We start from the raw sequence: 22,997 nt of genomic DNA, 5'->3' as shown, positions 1-22,997 counted from the left end.
GGCCTTACCAAGAAGCAAGGCACTGCTCTAGAGGAAAATTAACCCAGCCAGCCAAGTTGATGCCATACAGCATCAAAACTGAAAACCTGCACCATCAGCATTATTTTTTCCAAAGGAGCAGAGCGCTTGTGTCCCTGACGCTTCCATTAAGCAATATTACACATTTTATTTCCTGACATCTCACTCACAGAGAAGGTGTTAGAGCTGCCATCACAGTAGGCACAAGAGATTAAAGGTAACAAAAGTAAGAAATTAAGTATGTTTATTGCACTCTAATTTTAAACCACAGTGAAATGTGGGGGTTTTGTTCATTCTTAGCTAAAGGAATACTGCCGTTATACTTTTGTATCACAAAGATGTATTTACGGCAAATAGCCATTATGTTGCATGACCTCACCTCTACACTCCATGAAATTATTCCTGTAACAGCCAGACTGTAGTTATCTTCTGGCTCCCAGGAAGAAAAAAAGACTAGCAAAGGCTCACTCAATAAAGAAGGACAGCAACATTTCAGCCCTTTAAAGATCTCAGGTCCTACATACGTAAGAGATCATCATCATCATGATCTATTTTATAGTGACATAAACAACATCCAGCCGCTCAGCCACTTTTGTAACCTTCCCCACACCTGCCTTTCCATGTCTTGCAGAGATGAACTGTTGAAATCTCTTCTCCTCGTGTTATTTCACATATGGAAGATAAATAATTAGTTGCACTGTGAAATGAGAAGCTCTTGTCCACAGAAGTGACCCTTGCTCAGGCCAAAGGAAGGAGAACGTGCAGCACAATCAGCGGAACAGGTGAAATCTTTTGACAAAAATTCAGCTAGCTGTCATTAGCCCTGCTTAGCCAGCCATAACGAAAAACTGCAGTCGGAAGCATTACTTCAACAGATGTTGCACAAGCACATTCCCTACAGGAATACTTAAAGACAGTGGAAAGGATGTCATATTAAAAAGATGCCCAAAACTTCTGCATTCCCAGCACAGAGACATGCCCTACGAGAGCAGCAGCCTTTTCAGCCTTGCAAGGGTCTGCAGAATCTCGATGCCCTACTGCAGAGTCCTGCTGGTGCCAGGGTTAGGACTCTTTACAGGACATGCATCTGATTTTATAATGCAGCACCACAAATTCCACCTTCCCAAGTGGTTTACAGAAAACTCTTTTCAATGGTTTCATCTGAACTTCAAAAAAAAAAAAAAAAGCTCAAGTCAAGGGCTCACCAGGAGAGGCACATTCATGAGATACAAAGCCGGGTGTGTGCTATCAGGATAGTTCTCCAAAGGTTAGCTGCAAATGAGGATTGCCAAGAAATTCAGAAGTACTGGTTTTGTCAGAAGATCAAAATGTCTCTTGAGAGAGACATCCAGGGCCTCCAGGCTTGGTCTCAAAAGAATCCTGTTTTAAACCACACTTGACCCACACTAATTTAACCCTTGAAACGCTATTACAAGAGCGGAACTATGTTCTCAAGGGGAAATAGAGACAGCATCTTCCAGTCAAGCCATGTTTACATGAAAAATATACACATCACTTTCAGCCACTGGAAAATACAGGTAACGTTGCATGTACTTCACAAAATACCTTTCACTGCTGATGGATAACAACAAGTTTTAGCCGCCCAAGAGGCAGAAAGGAAACATAACCCAGAGGAAGGCAAGCAGGCACTGGACAGTTAGATGGATATAATTAGAGATTAGATGCAGATCAACTACATGCTAACTCTCTCTCTCACTCCCCACTTTCCTTACCTCTTTTTATATCTTAAGTATAAACACATTTTAGCATATCACTACTTTATAAGATAGAATAGTTTTAGAGAACTTAATGCTTTAAAAATGCAAATAAGCTCACACTGAACTGTGTTTCTTTTAAATGAAAGTTTGAACAGAGAAAAACTAAAGGGCACTAGGAACCAGAGCAGATGCCAGCACATCCACAACAGCTAGCAGCGGGGTTGGACACCAGCAGATCTACTCACAGCCAATGCCCAGGACCCCACAGCTTGATGCACATTTGCAATGCGGTGCAAGACACAGCACTCCAAAAGGGAAATGGCTCAGGATACCACATGCATTGCAAAGACATTCGTGTCAGACTGGCTCTAGACTAGTCTCGCAGGCTGAACTCCCAGTCCTGGCTGGAGAGCAGGAGGGCTCCTTGTTTAATTTCCTCTGACACAAACATAATTAGTATTCATCAATAAAAACAAACTTCTGGTAAGCAGGGACAATGGGGAATTTACTGCAAAAGCAGGTTGCTGCTCACACCAAGGGCTGCTAATTCTGCCTTACCCCAGCTGGTGCCTATTGCTTACAGACAGCTGGAAGCAATAGTTAGCTGAAACACATTGTCTGGAATTGCAGTTACTAGAGAATAAAATGCAGTGCTAGATTAGCCATGGTTCTCTAATAGTTATCTGCCCCTACTCCCTGGCACACACTGCATCCAAAGCAAGAATCTAGATGCTGTGCTTGCATCACACTGAGTGATCACGATGGGTTCAGTCGTGGCAGTCTGCTAAACTTGTCCGACCAGCTTCAGTCAATGCAGATAAGAGGAATTAACAGCAATTCCTGGAGAAGGTGGAAGCTCAGAGAGAAAGGCTTTCTAAGGGCAAGTCCTGTGAGCAGCCTGGGCTCAGACAGAAGCCTTGGCTGGAAGAGTTTTCCCCATTACTTACATCAAACACCCCTGGGAAAAGTAGAAAGCAATTCTGAGCAGCAATCCCATAGGAAATGGCACTTAGCACAGAGCGACCACTTGTTTAGCGAGGAACACTCTAGAGCAGATGGCACCACTCTTCTACCCTCCAAAAGCCAATGTACATCAGAAAAGCATAAACTCTTTTGAAAAGCCGCAGTAGCGTGATTAAATACTATTTTTCCTTTTACACAACAAACCATACAGGGCTGAACCCTTAAGGAATACATGAACTTTCATGTGAAAGGAGCCCATTAACTGCTGCACAACGAATGGTGCTTGTGGGCCACAATTCATTTCCTTTTAGAGAGCTTACAATTGCTGCACATAACTGCTGACTCATTCAAGGTCATTTTACTCGTTCCCTGAACAAACTGTTTCTTTGAGACCCAGCCTATCGTGTTATTTCAGAAGACTGTCATTTCAGTGGGAGCTAGGAAGCACAACGTTGTTAGCTTGCACTAAACTTGCAGGATTCGATACTACTTCAAACTTAAGCCAGATGCTTTTTTTTTTTTTTCTGGAAAGTACTATTTATTATGAGAATAGAATTTAGCAGGTTGGGGAAAAGACATTAAGTTTCACTGGGGTCATTTGAAACAAAGCTACAAGTATTCCTAAAGTCCTTTTACAGTGTATTTTTTTTTAAAGATTTGTGTCATGTCTATATGGATATCAAATGGGTTCCAAGAGGCCCAAACTCCATACAATAGTCAGTTAAATAGTAAAATAGTACTAGACTGCTCAAATGAAGATCTTTCAATTAACAAGTTATGATAATAAAGATGATTGCTGCTTTTTTTTTTTTTAAACTTAAGGCTCACTTCTAAGAATTTCTATTTAATGAGAGAAGAACCAACTTTGCATAATGATAGAGTACTATGCAGCTTCAACAAAACAGCCCCAGTTTGCACGAGGCTGTAGCAGCAATAAGAGAAGCTCTGCTCCACCAGTTTTGAAAAAGAGGATTTCCACTAGTTGCCTGTTTATCTTTTTCTCTGAAAAGGAAACTTGCTTCCTAATCAACCATCAACCACTTGCTTCCTAAAAAACCATAACGTTTTGGTTGTTTCAACCAGGAATTTCCAGGTGATTTTTAGGAAGGAAGTCTTAAATAAAAGCTTTGATTCACCCATCTTGATGTACAAACTGCCTTCCAAATTCACAATTCATTTCTGATTTGAATTAAGAATAGAAATCATTCTACTGTCATTACAAGTGTATTTTAATATAGTAATTTAGTGGAAGGCCTTTCAGTATAACTAGGAAGAAGAAAAAGAAGTCAGTGTTAGAGAGGGAAAAATAGCCTGAAACTCGATGTGAGGATTTTCTAGAGATTACAGCAAGGAACTTGTGTATTTTAAAGATGCTCAGGTGCTCAGCAGCTTCTGAGATCCAAAGCCTGTTCTAGCAATGGCCATGTAGCTCCCCCTCCCAAGCTGCCACAGCTCAGCAGTCTGTCACACTCTCGTGCCCTATGGCGCCTTTTGGTGAGCAGATATGCCTATGTCATTGTTCACAAGGAGATGACAGATGGATAGATACAAGACTTACATCGCCCCAAGACAGAAAAATTGCTCTTTGAAACACAGTGGGGTTTTAAGCGCATAGAACGCATTCCTGCTGATGTCCATGTGTTCATTTTGAGATATGATGCCGATTCCCATCAAGTCAAGAACAAGAATTCTGTTGTCAGAAGCCAGAGCTTTCAGTCAATGAGATGCCTGAAAACATACAACCCAGAAGCCGTTAGATAAGCCACATTAATTGTTGAACACCAAAATATTTACTACCATTTTCCCAGAAAGTTATTATATGTTCTTTTAGATGATTTTCTATTCACCTTGCAAAAGGAATGTTGTGCGTAGAAGGAATGGAAAGCAAGCAGCAACGCATATGTACAGGCTATCACAACATGCTTGCCAAATGCAACTAGAAATGAAAGGCATGCATCCAGCATTGAGGAAAAAGCAGAAACAAAGAAATCTGACACCAGAAAGAGCTGGAAGTTAGCAGGTAGGTGGGAAGAAAAAGAGGTTTTACTACAACAATGACAGAAGCAAAGCAATGAAAATGATTACGCGCACTGGAAGCCAGACAAGTGCGACACAGTACCACTAAGTATACACAATTCAATATTGAAGCCCCAAACCAGCTAAAGAAACTTAACACTAACATTGCCTACAAAAAAAAAAAATCAAAACACAACAGGATTTGCAGCACAAAGCGGGAAAGAGGAGAATAATTCAATGCAATATAAATGTGTCATGCACAGCTCTGAGGACAGGAAATGTTCAGTGGAAGGTGCGCTCCAGATTTATCATCTTCGCTTTTTTCTCCCCTAAGCATTTAAGCTGTACTTGCTGAACAGGTTTTGTGCTTCAGTGGGATGCCACTAGCAGACTTTCACAGACTTTCCACATTCAATCAATTAACAGCTTAAAGGCACCTCTGAGACATTAGTTGGTGGAAACAAAATACAGTGATACAAACATCATGAGCAGAATAACGCGTGAAAGCCAGTGGCTGTCACTTGACTATTATCCTTCATCAGAGAACGGAACAGACAAGAAAGGCAACTTTACAGGCATCTGAAAGCTCTCCCAATAGACACTCTTGGAAACTGCAATGCCATCTGCTGAGAGATTATGAAAGTGCAATGCAATGAATGACACTTGAAAGCGTTCTGCACTGCTTAGAGCTTTTCATGTACTAGTTTACTTGCTGTAACATCGATGCTGAAACGCATGCTGCTCGAGGTCCAGTTCAAAAGAAAAAAAATTGCCTAAATTAACATTATCCTAGAGTTTTCAAAGAACTGAAACATCACAGCCTACTGATAATTAGGCAAGGCAAGGACACTAAACAACAGAGGTCCACAATACAAATATTGTTCCAATATACTGAAAGGATACGGGTATGGTGTTGGACACCTGAACTATTAATTTGGCTTATACATTCTAAAACACTGGTATTAAATAGGATTTTATTTCATTTATAAGACACTCTATTTCATGCTCCGCATCATTACAAGCTTGAAAAATTGCATACGGGTCTAAGCTGATTAAACTACAGCTGTATATTAACAAGTCTCAAAAAAATAGGTTAGTGTGGAACTAGCACCCAGTGGAGGTGCTACTAGCCTGCAGGGCTGAGCTGCTATCCCAACAAGCCAACTCTCCCCACACGCTCACAAGCAACAAGATAATCTTGTAGTCGGCGACAAAAGAATTGCCGAGGACAAAGGAATCATAGGGTAATGATTCTACAAAGGCCACCACATTATTTAATTTAACAATCTGCCAAGAGTGTAAAATGAGGTAGTCTGTTCTACTGGGTCACAATGAAAAGTCCTAGGACACAAGCTCCCCAAGAACAAGCATCAGCACAGGGAATGCATGGAAAATGAGCAAGGAAGACGTTTTTCTTTATTTGCACTAAAACACTATATCCAATTCTGCACCCAAAAGTACTATTATAAAAGGTTCAAAGGTCTCCTAGAGGATTCAAGACCTGCCAAGCCCAAGATTCAACATCTAAGCAGAATGCTACCACAGTCTACTTTTCCTCTGGCCCACAGCAGTTTCAGAAGTGTTGCAATCCTAGCCTGACATTAATTATTAAAGGAAGACTTAAAAAATTAAATCATTGTTACTGTAAGTCAGACAGACAGACCTAACCAGATCCACTGGCTAGCAACTGATGATGTAAGAAATCCAAAGTGGACGCTGCTGTACAGAGCTCTTCTCCCAGAAAAACACCAAGACAGCAGCCTGTTGATCTAGTTCTAGTTTGACCCTCTCATTTAGCTTTTTTTGAGTCATGTCCTTTCTACCTACAAAGAAGAAATAAACTTTGTATAGGATTTTTAAACTTAAGGAAAATGTTCATGCAGAATTATAAGGAAACACAAACCAGATATCTTCTGTCCTCATTTCGAGGACAATTCCCACCACAAGCAGCATAGAGATGCATTACTAAAACTGATTCTTTTGGTTTAAGAACAAGTCGTGAACCTGGCACCTGTCTCAGGGGTATAAAGGGTTAAAGCAACTACCCATTTCTTCAGCTGGCCTACTACTATTGTAAAGTCAGTCTTCAGCTGAATTCCATCAGGCCATGCTTTCTTAACACAAACTGACGTGTTCCTCTTCAAGATCTTGGAATGTTTTTCTCCTCTCTGTCTCTCAGTAGTAGCCATTAGAAACAAATACACCCTAAAAGCCAAATGGTAATCCAAATGCAAAGTAATATTTAATAATCTGGGGGGAGGGAGGGAGGAACAGAATTATTTTGTTTTTAAAAAGCAAAATACGCTTGCCAGGTCCTTTATAGACAACACAATGCTGGGTTTTGTTTCAAGTTCATAACTCAGCTCTTAAAGTAGTTGATAATGAACCAGCAGGCATTATTTTAAATCAACTAGTTTTATTAAATGAGCCAGAAAGGAAAGAGGCAGGGCTAATTACCAACATTCCTTGATGAATTACCTAGCAGTGTGTGGTAAATCTCTGGACGTCTTTGTCTTTATCCCCAAAATTTATCCCTTACTTATTTCTCAAGAGGTTAAAGGACATGGGGCTAATTAAGGAACCAATCCAATGACAGACAGAATCATTCAAGGTAAGGCTGGTTTCTGCTCTTTCAAGCTTTTGCATCTCTGCCTGGTACTTCTTAATCTATTTTTTTTTTCCTTAATATTACTGCTGGGGAGGGGGAGGAAAAGCGCTAATCTTGTCACGGTCAGGCAGGTTGAAATTGCCATGCAGTGCTGGGCAAAACGCTACATATTTGTAATTTAGCCAATAAGAAATTCCTTAAGCCTCTCCTGAATGGCAGGAATGTCTCTAGCCTGTCACTTTCAATTCATTCACTATACAGGTTCAGCGTCTCGGAGAATAATGCTGCCAAACTAGCTGAAGAACTGAAATATTTGTGAGTATACATAATGCCTAAAGATTACTTTAAGCAGATCTAAGTTTTCACATTTTAACATTTAACGTCTATCAAAGCTGTCAACAGAGGCCTCCCCAGACCTCCACATGACTCTCCCCATCCTCCAGCTCCGCGGGGGCTCTGGGCACTGCTTTCTGCCCAAGGACACCATGGAGGCAACAAGCACAACTGCACTGAGCAGCACTGCCCCTTTGCATGATCTTGGCTCAACCAGAACAGTGTAGTAAGATGGGTTTTTTAAGTAACCTTGGCTGAAAAAGTACATAACACGGCCTGCTAAAACCTGTTACCTGGTGGGCTGCAGAAACTCCTCCGTGCTTCTAACAGTCACAGCTATAAGCACCTACAAAACTTTGGGAAGATAACTCATCTTCTGCAGTTCTGAAGCAGCCCCTGACACATCATGAGCCTCAGTTTTCCCAAAGTCTGGTAACTCAGACATCAGAAAACATGGCAGAAAGAAAACTTGGAAGCAGTAACAGAACCAACTTGGCAAGTTCCCCTTACCTTTGGAGATGTTATCATGCTTCACCTTTGTCAAAAGTGTTATTTCAAGCTACCAGGTAGATCTGGTCCTTCAGCACGCCCATGCAGAGTGCCAACTAAATCCCCACAACAGCACACTGCCTTGTTGGAATACGCTGTGTGCGAGGCACCAGCTCTAAGAGGAGCAGCAGCTTTGCAGCTCCTTGCTCTGCTCACAGCACTATTTCCCCAGAAAACACCCAAACCCTCCAGCAGCATGCCTTGCCCCTCAGCTTTGAGAGCTGTACTTTATGCCACAGTGGACAGAACTGAAGGGCCAAAATGGAAACATCAGATATTTGTACTCAGCAGCAGCATTTCTCTCTTGAGCTTTGCAACATGCAGATATACACACATAGGAAAAGGACATTTGGGATTATGGCTGAAAGCAGTGTTTTGCACTAGCAGTAAATAATCAGCTACTTGCACACAGAATAAGACTGTCTCTTGAATTCCACGCCTGTTTAACACCTAAGAACCTCTGTATTAAGAAAGACTTTACATTTTACATCTTGTCCAAACTACAGACATTAGCACCAATTCTTAATCTGGAGTATCTTACAACTCACTGAGCAAGTAAAAGACTGAAGGCCCAAGAGATGCTTCTACTTACGTGAAGGCTTAGAAGGCAAGGCAGGCTTAGGAGCTCCTGTAGTTTAAAGCTAGTTTCTCCTAATGAAGAATTCGCTGCAGGCTTCAGCTATGCTCAGTGGCTCTGCTACACTGTATCTGTAGTTCACCAAGGTTTGCTCTGGAAAATCACTTCTCTAAGTTACAATTGCAAATACAAGCCTTACCCATTTAACATACTGGCACACACCACTATCTCCTATTGTCAGGTTCGATTAAATTAACTTGGAATCAGATAAGCATTTCCACAAACACATTTACTGTAGCAGATGCTACCACGCACTTATCTTGACATCCCATTGTTCCTGTTCTTCAGAACTGTAAGATAGGTCTGCTATACAACAGAGTTTCATGGTACTTCTATACAAGGAATACTATTTCCAACTGCCCAGCCTTCCCTGGTAAGCAGGACTACATGAACACCATGGGTCACCGTTTGCAACAGAGCACACAGCAAAAAGATGAGGAGGAGGTATTTTCTGATAGACATCCATAATCATTAACATCACTCAGAAGGCATGCTTGGCATTTCAAATACAAAGAAATACAGGGTGTCTGATGCAAAGAGCTTATCGTGGTGGTGCATTTAAAGTCTGAATGAACAATGCCACGTGGGTTAAGCAAGAGGCCAAAGTGGCCTCCTGCACCACTGGGCTCCTGCTGGCTCTGGAAAAGCTGCTGTAAGGCAAAAGATAACATGAACTACAGTGATTGCAGGGATGGCACTAGGAAAGATGAATGGACTCCTGCTGGTCAGCCTGCAAACACTACCCTACAATGGGCAAACACTCTTGGAATGATAAAGCAAGAACAGAAACACAACAAAGTGTCTGGTTCTACTATTTAAAAAAAAAAAAAAAAAAGATGTTTAAGGAAAACAAGCCACAATGACAACACACAGCAGTAAAGAGCTGTATTTTTAGCACCAAAGGAGCAGTTAAGATCCATCATGAAGAAACCCACCTAGGCAGCAAGTCAGGAGGAATCCTAAGCAGGGTCCTCTGTGACAGATAAACGTCCAAAGTATCCAGCATATTACAAACATCATTGTATGCCACCAGTGACTCGATAGGCAGATCACTCATTTGAGAACAAGCTGCTCACAGGGAAAGGGGACGGGGAACGGGTGAGAAGGGAGCATTAAAGCTACCATCAGCAGAACTCAGCAGCAGTAGGCGCTCCCCATATGGAAGTGTCAGCTGCTAGGTCCATAGGTGAAAAAACAGTTCTGTGATATCAAAAAAGAAGACCAGAAGCAGAGCAGAAGCAAAGAACCTCTTGTGACAGCATCAGTCCTCAACCACTAGTTGAGGTCCACTAGAAGATGGATGAGGAAGGCGCTTAAGGACAAATTAGTCTTTATGCCAGTGAAACTAACATCAGTGTTGAAGAAGGACAACTGAAAGCCCTAACAAGCCCTCCTCCTGCCATTAGAAGAGATATTATTTCAAATGAATTAGAGCTATTCCTAGTCATCTCATAATTAAGCTTTACAAAGCAACACAAAATTTAAATTCCAACCGGTCATTTCCTACCTTGCCAAGCTACATTACTTAGCAGAGAAATGATGCAATAAGAAGTCATTACTCAAGAAAATAAAATCCTATTTATTCATATACCCTTGAACATAATGACCACGTTATGTAACGTGGAGATTCCTATGCAATGTGACACAGATTAATATGTATTACTCTTTCTTTCTGGGCTGTTTTAGATGACATCTTAAGCATCCTGAAAATACAAAACGCAAGCTCATCAACAGTTCCAGCTTCTTTTTAAGCTAGTCATCCCAAACTACCATCCTCAGACATGCAAGTACTATTCCCCTAATATTGGGAGATATGGGAGACAGGGCAAGTCACACTGTGTAATTACAAAATACAAACAGGATATTCAACAAGTTGGTTTTTCCGTTTGGTTAGGGCTTTTAACATAATTTTAAGTTCTATAAAAATCACCAAAACTAACCACTTAAAACACCTGCTACTTGGGGTGTTATTTGCCTGTGAAGTAACACTCGAAAAGTGCTCTCAAAGAAAATGGCCTTGCAGATTAACATTTCTGAAAGACAAAAAGGGCATTTTTTATACTATCTCATTCTTTAAGGTCACTAAACTCAGACCATCTGGATAATAAAATTACTACATGTAGTTCCCTATCCATCTAATTAAAAATGCTGTTAGGCTCGTACAGATAATTTGTCTACAGCTAAAAACAACTGAAGTGTAAAAAGCAGCTCCAGGGAAGTGATGTCACCAGCACGGCACACTCCAGGCAGAGCTGGCCAGCAGCCTATCGGCGCCAGGGAGATCCCCATTTACTGTTAGGCACAACTTCTGAGCCAAGCAGCAAAGTAGTCTCTCTTCTCTCGTGCACAGCAAGAGAACACGAGGACATGATTTTGCTCGTGTTGCCTGTTACCTATGTAAATGCAGGTGACAGGGAGCCAGAGGCTGTTTTATTCCACCAGGTAGCTCACATTTCCCCAACCGCTACTTCAGTGCACGATCATCTGTTTCCACAAGGCATTTGTTGCAAGGCATTACTTGCCATTTACAAACCAGGTAAGCATACATTCATAAGTTTTTCCTCTCTCTGAGGTCAAGCACATTGCCTTCTGGGCCCAAGGAGAGTACCAAGGAGGTGTCCTCTCTACTGCCAAATGGCAGAAATGGGGGCAGGTGCTTCCTCTAGGACCCCAAAAGACCCCAAAGTATTCAAGCCTGAATCCTTCACGTCCTTCCCCTTCTCTCTCATGTAAAGAGGTAGCAGTAAAATGGACAATATAAACGACTGCTAAAACTTCAAGACATGACACACCTTCCTTAACGATAAAGTATCATCAGGAAGTAAAAGCGTTCCTATAAACTTCCACAGAGATTCAGAAAAGGAAACAAAAACAACTACATTTCATGTCATGATGAATTAGGATGAAATTATCGGAAGATAGGATTATTTAACCAAGTGTATTGCGAACAGAAAACGACATCATATCACCTACACACCCGCTAGATCCAAATTATAACTTCAGTGTCATAATTTGGAAACAAATTTAGCAAATTCAGGATGCACAAACATTAAAATAAAATAGCTTCTCCCAGTCAGTTTCAGACTTCTATCTGGCACATGTGCCAGGAGTACATTACACATGCATTTCCTTCAAAAATTAAATACATAATTGATAATCAGTTTCACTCCTACACTGTAAGTCACGCTGGAGTATATTCTAGAATTCCTGCAAGTATTACTAATGGCACTGTCAACTCAACACCATAATGCAGATTCAGTAAATGAGAAGACCTTACACTTCCTCCATAAAACAGTCACGCTGAGACTGCCTTGAAATACTGAGCCTGCAACTCTGTTTTAAGCTTAAATCTTCGAATACATATCATTGATATAGAACAGTGATGGGCAAAGTACAAGAATGCATTGTAACCCAGTTAACTTATCTGGTACGAATATGCTGATCGACTGAAAAAAATTACTAAAAATCAAATCATAATAAAAAGATATAGCAACAATGCAAAGCAAATAGTTAACCTTTCAAAACAAATGAAAATGTTACTCTCACAAGATATGTCATCGTATTTTTCCATCACTTTTTACACTTTTACTAACACATTCTCACATTGCTTTACTCTAAGCGGACTTACTCTGCACATGAAATTATCTCTTTTCTTCCAATTGTTCAAGTTTTCTCTTCAGTAATTAGCAAGCTACATCCCCTTTGACAGAGAGATACTAACAAGCTCCTACAGCTTCCAGTGGGACAAGGAACCCAGAGCCACTAACAGCAAACAAGTCATTTAAGCAAAAAAGGATTACAAAGGCTTGTTGCAAGGGGCTGGAAACTCACCGTATTTCAGATTAAGGCTTTCTGAGGAGCTTCTTTTTGCAATGAGTTTTGACTCAATTTTTTAAAGTATGTATTTGTTCATTATTTTTAAAATGAAATACTGATTTAAGTTTTTATTCGTAAACTTCTTCCTTTTGAAAAATCACTAAGTGCCAGAAAGAGCGGGCAGTGGCTTCCAGTGGGAAAACAACAGAAACCAGAGTTTTGTAACAAAACCTCTTTACCAAGACCTTGAAGTTTAAAGAAAAAAAAAAGGCCACAAGCTAACATGATTTTCAGCCTTGAGTATCTCGAATATCGGGACACCAAACCAAGCTGCAGATCAAGCCAAAGTGAAGCTTATTTGCAAGATTTTGGTACTGAAAACACTTCTCCCACAACCCTATTACATAAAGCCCATTTCAGCGAGCGAGAGCTGAGTGCAGAGACCCAACGTACCTTGAGGACCTCCATGGGTACCTGCGTGGCAGGGGGCAGGCTGGCGGGCACGCTGACGTTGATGGCAGGTGTCTGGCTGACGGGAACTCTCTGTTGCATGAACTGGGCTGCTTGCTGCTTCTGCTGCTGCTCCCGACGCTCCTGCTCCTGCATCTGCTCACGCATGAGCTGCTGCCGTAGCAGGATTCGTGAGGTCATGCTGGAGGAGCTTAAGGGAGGCTTGGAAGCGCCAGGATGCTCGGAATTGCTGTGGGAAGAGCAGAGAGAGACAGCTCAGCTTCTACCAGTGGCTCCATCGCTCCCAGACTCAGGGTTTGCAGAACCACAGAGCAGAATCCGAACGGAAATGCCGCACTAAGACGGGTGCGTGGCTGACCTACTGCAGGTACTTAGCAGCCGCATTGTGCTGCCTTAACTTGACTGCAACCAACCACTCTTAAACACCAACATCCAGCTGGAAAACGTGCCTTACTATTTCAAGTTTTACAGCAACCAACCACGAGAAAAACAAGCGTTTTTATAGATATCAGCAGGCACTCATATTCAGTTTTTTAAATAAGTATGGGAAGAATTAATTGTGTTCATTGAGAGGTATAGGCAATACTCCAGGTCTAATCATCTAGCGCGGAATAAATAAGTCTACCTCTTCCATGTAAGCAGCCTCCCTTCCCAAAGCTCGCTGAGCCAGCTGGGTTAACACCCTACTAATATGCAGCGTTCAAGAATCATCAACACTGAGCAACACAGGACAAACACAGCACTTCACTGGAAACGCAGGGACATCTTCTGAAATACCCAGTCATTTTGTTCACCCCCAGAAGTAAGACTCCATTTCTAAGACATTCCCATAAGGTGGAATAAGGCAGGTAAACACCAAGCTACACATCCTTTAAGGGCAGGGAGTCAGAAGCAGCTAGGAATCCATGACTCCATGGACTGAACAGATGCACAACGTGCCTGGAAAGCCAGCAGGGAAACCCTACCTCTGGCTCCCGAGTTTCAGTGCTGCCTGCACAATGCTGCTGGAGCTGCTCAGGGCCCAGCATCCCTCCAGCTCTTGTCTCAGGACCTCAGCCACCGAGAGCCTGGCCAACAGGAGCACTGCTGGAAGCTTGCGTGGTTTGTTTAGGATCAATGTTGTATTCGTAGTGAAAATGCAAAAGGAGAGCCCATCTTACTCTCACCAGAGATCAAACTTTGCTCTTCCAGAGCACACATTCTGGGGGCAGGGAGGGAGCGGAGGGAGGAGACAGCCTCACTATTTAAGACCTGTCAGGTTGAAACATTCACAGAGACACTGATCCTTTTGATAAAACAAGAGAAAACCTTTGTGGTGAAACTAATGCAGCTGTGGAATAATCGCACTAATTAGCTGCTCAAGACAAGTCAATGACTGTGATACTTGCAAAAACAGCACCTTCCCAATTAATACAGGGCATTCTCCCATCAGAACCCTGCAGCCGGTTTCCTGGCTGCTCTGCATCTGAACACACATCGGAGCCACTCAGAGTCCCCATCCAGCTTGGAAACACAAATTTCCCCAACTAGGAGAGTTACAGAGCTCCAAAAAGGTCTCCAAATCATTCTGATCATACACTCCCAACCAGTAAAAAAAAAAGATATTGTGCTTATACCCCCAGTACAGGTATATTTACGGACTGTAAACATGTGTAACTGAAGTGCTAACATTTCCTCCCGGCACCTCAATGATTTTCCTCACACACCTCAATTTAATGGTCCACTGCTATAGATAAGCACCAAAAAAGGTGCTGAAATGCTGCTCTTAAGGAAGGACTCATTCCTCACATAAAAGAGAAACTTACTTTGTGTCAGTTTAAGCAGACTTCTCATTTGTGTACTATTGGCATTTTTAGGGACATCTAATGCTGCAAAGTTGATAACCCAGCAGTTCTTCCCAACTTCTTTTGTTCTGAACCGTTTCTGTGCCCAACAAAGCTCAGCGTACTAACAACCATCTCAGCAGATCCTTCTCATACCTAAAATTTTAGGGAACATGAGGGATTTCTACTGCATTTCCAATATCCCCTGTGAGGAACCTCGCCTCCCTCATGTGATTACTGTACTCATGCCACATGGCTCCACAACCATCCCTACAACCTTCTGCAGAGGGGTCCACAATTGATTAAAGAGAATGAAAAAAGTCTTTAACTACTGTCTTAAAAAAAAAATCCCAGAAGACACTGTTCTGCCAAATTCTTCCCCAAAAAACAAACACTTTTCCAGGTTCGACTTTTGAAGTTCTGCTCAATATTCTAATTATTCACTGGGGAAAAAATAGCGTAGGTGTAATTAACCAGGTAACAAGAATGGGCAATGTACAGCTTAGCAGCCATCACAATAAGAGCGGACACTGGCCAGAGAAGAAGAGTCTGATCTTGCATCCAAACCACCAGATTGTGGGGTCAGCTGAGGGAGAAAACAAGATTATGGAATGTCCTGTTCATCTTTAGTGCAAAGCAGAAGCCAGAAACCAATGTAGCTTAACAGTGTAGTGAGCTCAGCAGGCACATCACTCTGTTATGTGTGCACGGTGATGATACGTGGTACAGAAACTAACCGAGTTGTTCCAGACACGAAGTGCCCCATGCCACCAACAGGCAGTGCCTGCCACACAGAACACTCAGTTCACAAGGAAAATGGGCAACCACCAAGCAGCTCCTGCCATATTTCCCATTATTTATCACCTGAGGAAGCTCTCGGTCTGTGCAGGGCCCTCTCAACACATTATGGCTGACACAGCTTTCCTTCTACTTGCTGAAAAACTCAGCAAGAATGGCACAGAGGAACGTAGAAACAGAAGCATTTGAAATTTCCCCTTGGTATTTCATTCTCTAAACCCATCCCACGCAAAATTCAGCCGTCATTCCCCACTCCATCCACCCCTCTCAGCTGCATGACGCATCGAGCAAATGGAAGATGGTTGGGGTTTCATCACCACGTACTCTTCAGAAAGCAAATAGGAAAAGCTTTGTCAGAAAATCAGTCTTCTATGCAAAAAAAAAAAAGCCATAAACCAAAACTCAAGACTAATGTCAAAGGCTTAGTCAAGAGCGTATTGAAAAAAAAAATCATACTTTGAAAGCTGCTTGACCTTTAAGTTCTGCCACACACGCAGATCTTCCCTCAGTACTGAGCACGGTGAGATGCACCGCAGTATGAACCAGAACCCAGACACGTGGATTCAGACCTCTCATACATGAACTGACTCAGCTGGGCATTACACAGTCAGTAGCAGAACCCACACGGGCAATTGATACTCGATGTGACTGAGATACTTCCTGCAAACACAGTCTATGGATATCATTTAATTGCAATAAATGAAACCGACTCATTCTTTTAATTGATGTATGATTAAACCAGTTATCCATTAGCAGTCTAATAAGCATAGTGTAATACAGACAGAGTTATTAGTTACGAATGTCATATGTCAATTCAATTAATCATTAAGTGATAACATTTTAACAAATAAATCTAAATTACATATCCTTTGCATAGATGCCTGGGAAATGTTAGTAACTGTATACATACATTATAATGCAGATAGTCGTTGCATAATAAAAAGCAACTGGCCAGATAAAAATAAAGTTTAATTTCATTGCCATCAACTCAAGTGATTAAAGAGACCATACATTTTAAATCCTAATTTATCCCTCCAGATGTGTACTGAATATTTCATTTCTGTCTCCACGGACAAAACACCAAACTAGTCTCTTGTTAGTCAGCTTTGTTTTCAGGTCCTTATAGATTGAACAAGGAAGTTCTCTAGCTTACATGCATTACTTGTTTGGTTTACACACACTATTTTGCACTATCCATGTACTTGTTAAGAAATCTGGAACTGGCATTGTGTCTGTCTAAAACCCTTATGTTGGGTTAACAACACAACAGTTATAAACACATGCCAACTACTCGAACACAAAGCTTTTCCAAATTATTTTTGATTAAAACAAACAAAAAAACCCACTCACCTGTCTTCCCATCACTCTTTTGTATTCTAGCAACAGCCTGGGATATTTTGCTCCAGACAAGATCTGACAAACAAATACCTGAAACGTTTCAGCTAAGTGTGCGCACAGCTGACCTATGCGTTGATGCTCAGTAGAAGACATCTAAAGGCACCACGAAATACATCCAGGAGATCTGACACTTTTGTAATGACTTCTCATCTCTGATGCTGTAAGTAGCCCAGCTGCCTATGTCCCACACAGACCTGCTGCACGTGGATGTTACAAGGAAAACAAGGCTTCTTTTCCATGTCTTGTAATCTTTACCTGGTAAAGAGGCTTCCCAGAGCTTTTTAATTTATTTCAGTAAGTCTGAACTAGAATTTGATCAAGGTCCACATTTACCATTTAAAAAGGTTTAACAGGGGAGGGAGTTCCTGTCACTCAGGCATGAAGCCCCTGGTTTCTGTTGAAATGACAGCAGACTGAATTTGCTGAGGCTGTAGCTGACGAAGAAGATAGCTCATCCCATGCTGCCCTTCAGAGCCCCACATTCCTCAAACACAAATGAACAAGTACCAAGTTAAACACTTAAGAAAAAAAGGACCCTCCCAGTTAGCCATCACTCCTTTTTATGTGCAGGGCCTTCAGCCGCTCCATGCAGAGTGTTGCCTAAAGGGGAGTGCAGTAACAGCACTGATTTCACAAGACTGGAAAATGGAAAGAAAAAAAGAGCTTTCAAAAACACTCTACTTTAAGCAGAGAAACAGTGCACAAGAGGAAGGTTACTGCTCTCCGTTCATGCCAACTCTTTATTAAAGAGTTAGTCCACAGAGAATTGAGCCAAGGAAAGCAGAAGATTTAGCACCTCCAGAAACCCACGGAGCTGCACCAGCTCTCAGAGGTCAGAGCAGAAACAGTATGTGAGTTAAATACCTATATTTAATGCCTTATCCTTACTCCATTCATCATTATTTATAAAGAAAAGCAAGGCATCCACACTGAAGTATGTGACATCAGCCTAAGAGCAGGCTGATCCTCCAAGCAAGCAGACGAAAGCTCACCAGCACAAATCAAACACTTGGCCTGACCTACAGAAGGTGCTATCAGAAGCAACTAGCACAACTCCCCTTCCAACACTCCTCCTGTTCAGTGAGTGCTATCGTTTCTCTCAAAACTAGGTTTATCTATACAGATGCCATTTGTAGTCCTCAAGCAAGCAGTAAACACCTCAGGACACAACTGCCAGTACTATATACGTTAGCAACACCTAATCTAACCTGTCAGTCAGCATCATCGTTTGACACAGAAGTTACAGAAAATAGAAGGATACCATATGAGAACAAAATCAAAATTAATGCAAGGGGGAGTGAAAAAAACAAAGAAAGAAAAGACTCAATCTTCAGCCAACACGAGGGACTCTAGTTACAGGAAAAGTACCACAGCATTTTCCCTGTAGCATTCCTAAAATTTAATAATTGATTGTGAGTTATGGTGACATTTCATTCAGAAAGCCAATTGGCTGGCACTGAATTAGCGTATCAATGTACAAAAAAAAAAGTTGGCACCCTTTTATGTCCTTTGTTGTCAAGGACAGAGCAGTAAGCCTGACAATTACATAAACAGCACAGAGGCCTTTATCAGCCTTTACAGTAAAGCAACAACTATGTTCCAGCCCTCTTTATTAAAGGTTTCTGCATTTGAAGGTTACGTATGTGAAAAGACACACTGCTTGCTTTTGCTCTATCATCGTCAAGAGCAATGTTTTTCTCTCCCTCTGGTGCTTTCCGACCCTGGCCCAGCCCACCAGCACATGCCCACCCCCACGCAGCCAGGCCGCAGAGAGGAAGAGTTGAAGCCCTCCACTGTCCTCCATGCAGGTCCGTCGTCACCAGGAGCTCATGGCTGAGTTACAAACAGAATTAAGTTTAGGAGATGCACTTGTCTTTACAGTAATAAATAAATGAACACCCACAACCACAGACAGTTTAACCCTCCACCTTTTCAGCAGCTGCACACCACTTGGTAGTTTTCCATTTTTCTTCCTGTCTTTAAAACACGCCTTCACAAGCTGCTGCGCATAATGCTTTCTAAACTTAATGAAAATCTCTCTCATGACCCAGCACCACTCAGTAAATAATTATTAAGCTCTGGAGGTGGCTTTTGCATGAGCGTTGACTTAATAAAATGCCACAAGTTGATCTGCTCGAATGCCTGTTTACTTGGGGACACAGCTTTCGGTACACACAGCTTGGGAACATGATCCACATCAGAGTGGGGAACCAGGCAGAACTAAGGCCCTGGTAACGCCAACCCCTGGGAGCAGCACGGGCAAGCCTGTGCAACCAAGCACCTACTTGATGCTTCAGATGGCCCCAGCAGGCTCCAGGCAGCCCAGGCACTCTCAGTTGGGTATTGCACAAACTATTGACTGCAACAGGCCAGCGCAAGGAGCAGATGCGTCCTGCTGAGTCCTGCAGGAAGCTGAAGGAAAAGGCCAGCGGTGCTGTCGGGTCATGCCACAGAGCTGGGGCCTGCACTGCCCTCACACCCATCCCCGGGAGCAGGAGATACACACTGGTGTTGAAAGCGCTTTTCCCATTCATTAATTAAAAGGAGTCTGATTAGGGCAATAATGCCATCAGAGGAGTGGGTGGACAAGAACAGAGTTTTCTCAGGATCTTTATCACCAAAAGGGAACGGATGGGTGCAAGACAACTTGCTTTCTGGGGGATAACTCCTGCATATCCAAAGTTCACTTCGGTGAAATTGCAACTTGGTTGGAAGGGACCTTAAAGACCTTAAAGCTCTAACCCCATGCTGCAGGGAGGGTAGCCAACCCCTATATCAGGCTCCTGCTCAGGGTGCCCAGAGTCCCATCCAGCCTGGCTCTGCACACCTCCGGGGACGGGGCATCCACAGCTTCTCCGAGCAGCCTGTGCCAGCACCTCACTACACTCCCAGTGAAAAGTTTCCCCTGATATCCAATCTAAATCCCCCCTTTTTCAGTTTTAAACCAGTCCCTCCTGGTCCTATCACTATCAGGCTGTTTTTAGTGCTCTTTCAAACTGTCAAAGTCATCACAAACGTAGACAAGATACTACAGCAAAAAAAAAAAGCACAATTAAAAAGCAGATTTACCTTTCATTCAACAGAGCGTATAGTCACCTTGCTAAAGACTTTCTGAACTATTTCAGACGCTGCTTGCCTTTTATCTGTACTTACCTCTCTAAAGAACTCTGCACACATTCACAAAACATTCTACAACAAAAAGCCAGATAGCTTCAACAACCAAAAAGTGATAAAATAAAAAGTGAGGAGATAACACTCCATTAATAACCTTTGTAGTTCTTGATTTTGCAATGCAGAATTTACTTGCTTTTATCTGGGTAAATAGAGAAGATAACACTGTCGCCAAGAGGGAAGATGAAGTACATCACCACACTTTTTGATAATTTTTAACTACATAGACCCAAAATCTGACTTCACATTCCTTTCTCATTGCATCTAAATTTAGACAGTGACGTATCAGTTTCACTACCTATCACAGTCGGCTCACAAGTTTATCCAAAAGATTCACAGAAAACAAAGCTCAGACACATTGTTCTCACAGTTTGTACCCCTTGTTCACCTGCTCAGAAACTCTTGAAGCTGAAAACCCAACAGGCTTCTTGAGGTCTGCAGGAACTCAATCATTCCCAATCTGAATCCCTCTGCTCATCCCTGATTTTCTGCTTACTGACTCTGCTTGTCAATGCGCTAGTTAATTCTTTCCAAAGAATGCAGAGGGCAGCCCGAAATCTCATCTCGCACAGATGACATCCTTATGGTATGCTGAGCAAACAAGATCTTAAGAAGCAAAAGAGAAAGTGTTAATGGAAGGTTTGCCCTTAAACGATTAAAAACCCCCAATAGTCACGATGAAAACCACAAGGTGAATTTTCAATGCTTGTGACAGTGTGTATGACTCGCTCATTATAGCGAATATGAAATGCAAAAGCAAAAAAACCTAACACATTACTGAGAACTCTAACATTAAAACCACCTCGGACAGACATTATGCAAACTCTCACTTCAATCTGTAGCCACAGGGCTAGCTGGTCATTACAGGACTTGATCAGGTGTTTAGCAACTTCTCTTTCTAACAAAACACTCTAGACTGCTGAAACCAATTCCTCAGCGTCCTCACTTTTTAAACAAACTTAGTTTTAGAGTCTCCATGCATTACTTATAGTTCTACATTTTTTGGCTATTTGTGGAAGAATTACTGGGACAAAGAGGATTATTTTACTGTACAGGCTTAACTACTGAGGGGAAAAAAGGCCTTCATTCAGCAACATTTGCTTCACTTACCATTTGGATATTTACACTGCAATTGCAATTTGCAATAGCAGGACAGATGTACCACTCCTGCTGCCTCGGGTATTCACAGTGCAGACAGCAAGGTGGGAAAAGCTCCAGCTGTCCATGTAAGAAAGTAGTAGCAATGTTTACAAATGCTAATTGAGGCCAAGTAAAACGACAGTCATTCACTGGAAGCAGTGCCAAACTGCAAACAACTAGTGAAGAGATGGCCTTCAACTCCTCTACGTAGGTTATTTAATGCAACCAGCAAAATCCCAGACGTGAGGTAATCTCAAATCAAGGCTCCTGGAGAAAGCAGGAGCCAGCAGTCCATCAGCTAAAGCTGCAATACTACCAGGGGATCCAGCAGCATCCTCATTAAAACCACATCCAGCATGATGTATGTCCCTTGCCCCACAGCATCTCTTCTTCCCCTCTAAGGGCTGGCTCCAAGTCTGTCCCACAGAGCACCCCATCAGATAAGCAACCAGAAACGGGATAGAAACAAGTCAAGCACGTTAGGAGGCCTCCCTAAGCATGCTCTCTAAACTCCAACCACTCCCAGCTCAGGAATTTCCCAAAATGGGTATCCTTTCTGTGTGCTTACAGCCCTCAAGAGCATGCTGTAGGTCATGTCAGTCTCACCTCAGGCTTTGCTCTGCAGCTGGCACAAGATGGCTGGGGAAAAGCAGTGGGAGTGTGGACTAGAGGACCTCTTCATCCGCTGTCTAACAGACATCATTCTATTTTAAGTTCATGACATTCAGATGAACCGCAGCTTTTAAATCAATGTTAAAGATTTTTTGTGAATGGCTGGACTACTGGGGAATGGGCATCTGCAGGGACTGCTCCAGCAATTCTCACTCTATCTCCTTTTAAAAAAAAAAATTCTGCACCTTGTTTCTAGTCAGAAACTGATCATGAATAACACCAAGGAGAGGGAAAGAAGAAGATAACTACTTACACTTCAGGTAGCATGTAAATAACAGAAATAAAAATAAAAAAAAATCAAGAACAGGCTACAAAACGAAGTCTCATTCAAAAGAATATGCAAGCAATGTTTATATTTTCTGATTTTACAAAGTGTCACTACATATAGGAAAAGATCCTCCTTAATCTATTCAGGAGTATTCTTCAGAACTTGATAAATACAGCCTGCTGTTACACTGCCTTAATTTCATCTTGGTGTCATCCTTCTGCTCTGCAACAGATTTATGTTGCGCCTAAAAAGAGACATCAGGAAAGATCCTCAGAAACAACTCTGTGCAACCAAATACGTTACTGAAAATTAATACAGCCACAGTCCCAGAAAAAGTTTATATTAAAACCATTCAGCAGACACCGCGTTTTGCCGTTCCATGACAACTAAGACATGACATCTGTGTAACGTGCTCAGACAGACCTGCTGCATGAATACTGCTTCTTACTTTTCCAAACACACTGCAGCTATTGAATTCCTTTTGAAAAAAAAAAAAAAAAAGCTGCCAAGTCAAAATTATTTACAAGCTTTTTGTTAGATCTTCTTAATTTCTTCTGCATTGCCAGAAGCACAGCACTTGAATAGCTGATTCTATTCA

General features: G+C 42.0%; 1 protein-coding gene across 6 annotated transcripts in view; it reads right to left on the bottom strand.

Annotated features, from left to right (window-relative positions):
- Positions 1-22,997, bottom strand: part of MITF (melanogenesis associated transcription factor) — a 101,594-nt gene that overhangs the window by 25,923 nt on the left and 52,674 nt on the right. For all 6 annotated transcript variants that reach the window (XM_021409339.1, XM_021409336.1, XM_021409337.1 and 3 more), the window contains one exon: positions 13,112-13,358. In XM_021409339.1, coding sequence (XP_021265014.1) covers positions 13,112-13,309 — 198 coding nt within the window. In that variant the 5' untranslated portion in view covers positions 13,310-13,358. Of the gene's footprint in view, positions 1-13,111; positions 13,359-22,997 lie in introns of those variants that run through there.

This window comes from Numida meleagris, chromosome 11 (assembly GCF_002078875.1).
Source record: "Numida meleagris isolate 19003 breed g44 Domestic line chromosome 11, NumMel1.0, whole genome shotgun sequence".
NCBI classification, from domain to species: domain Eukaryota; kingdom Metazoa; phylum Chordata; class Aves; order Galliformes; family Numididae; genus Numida; species Numida meleagris.
The sequence above is the reverse complement of the archived record's forward strand: the minus strand, read 5'-3'. Positions and strand labels throughout refer to the sequence as shown.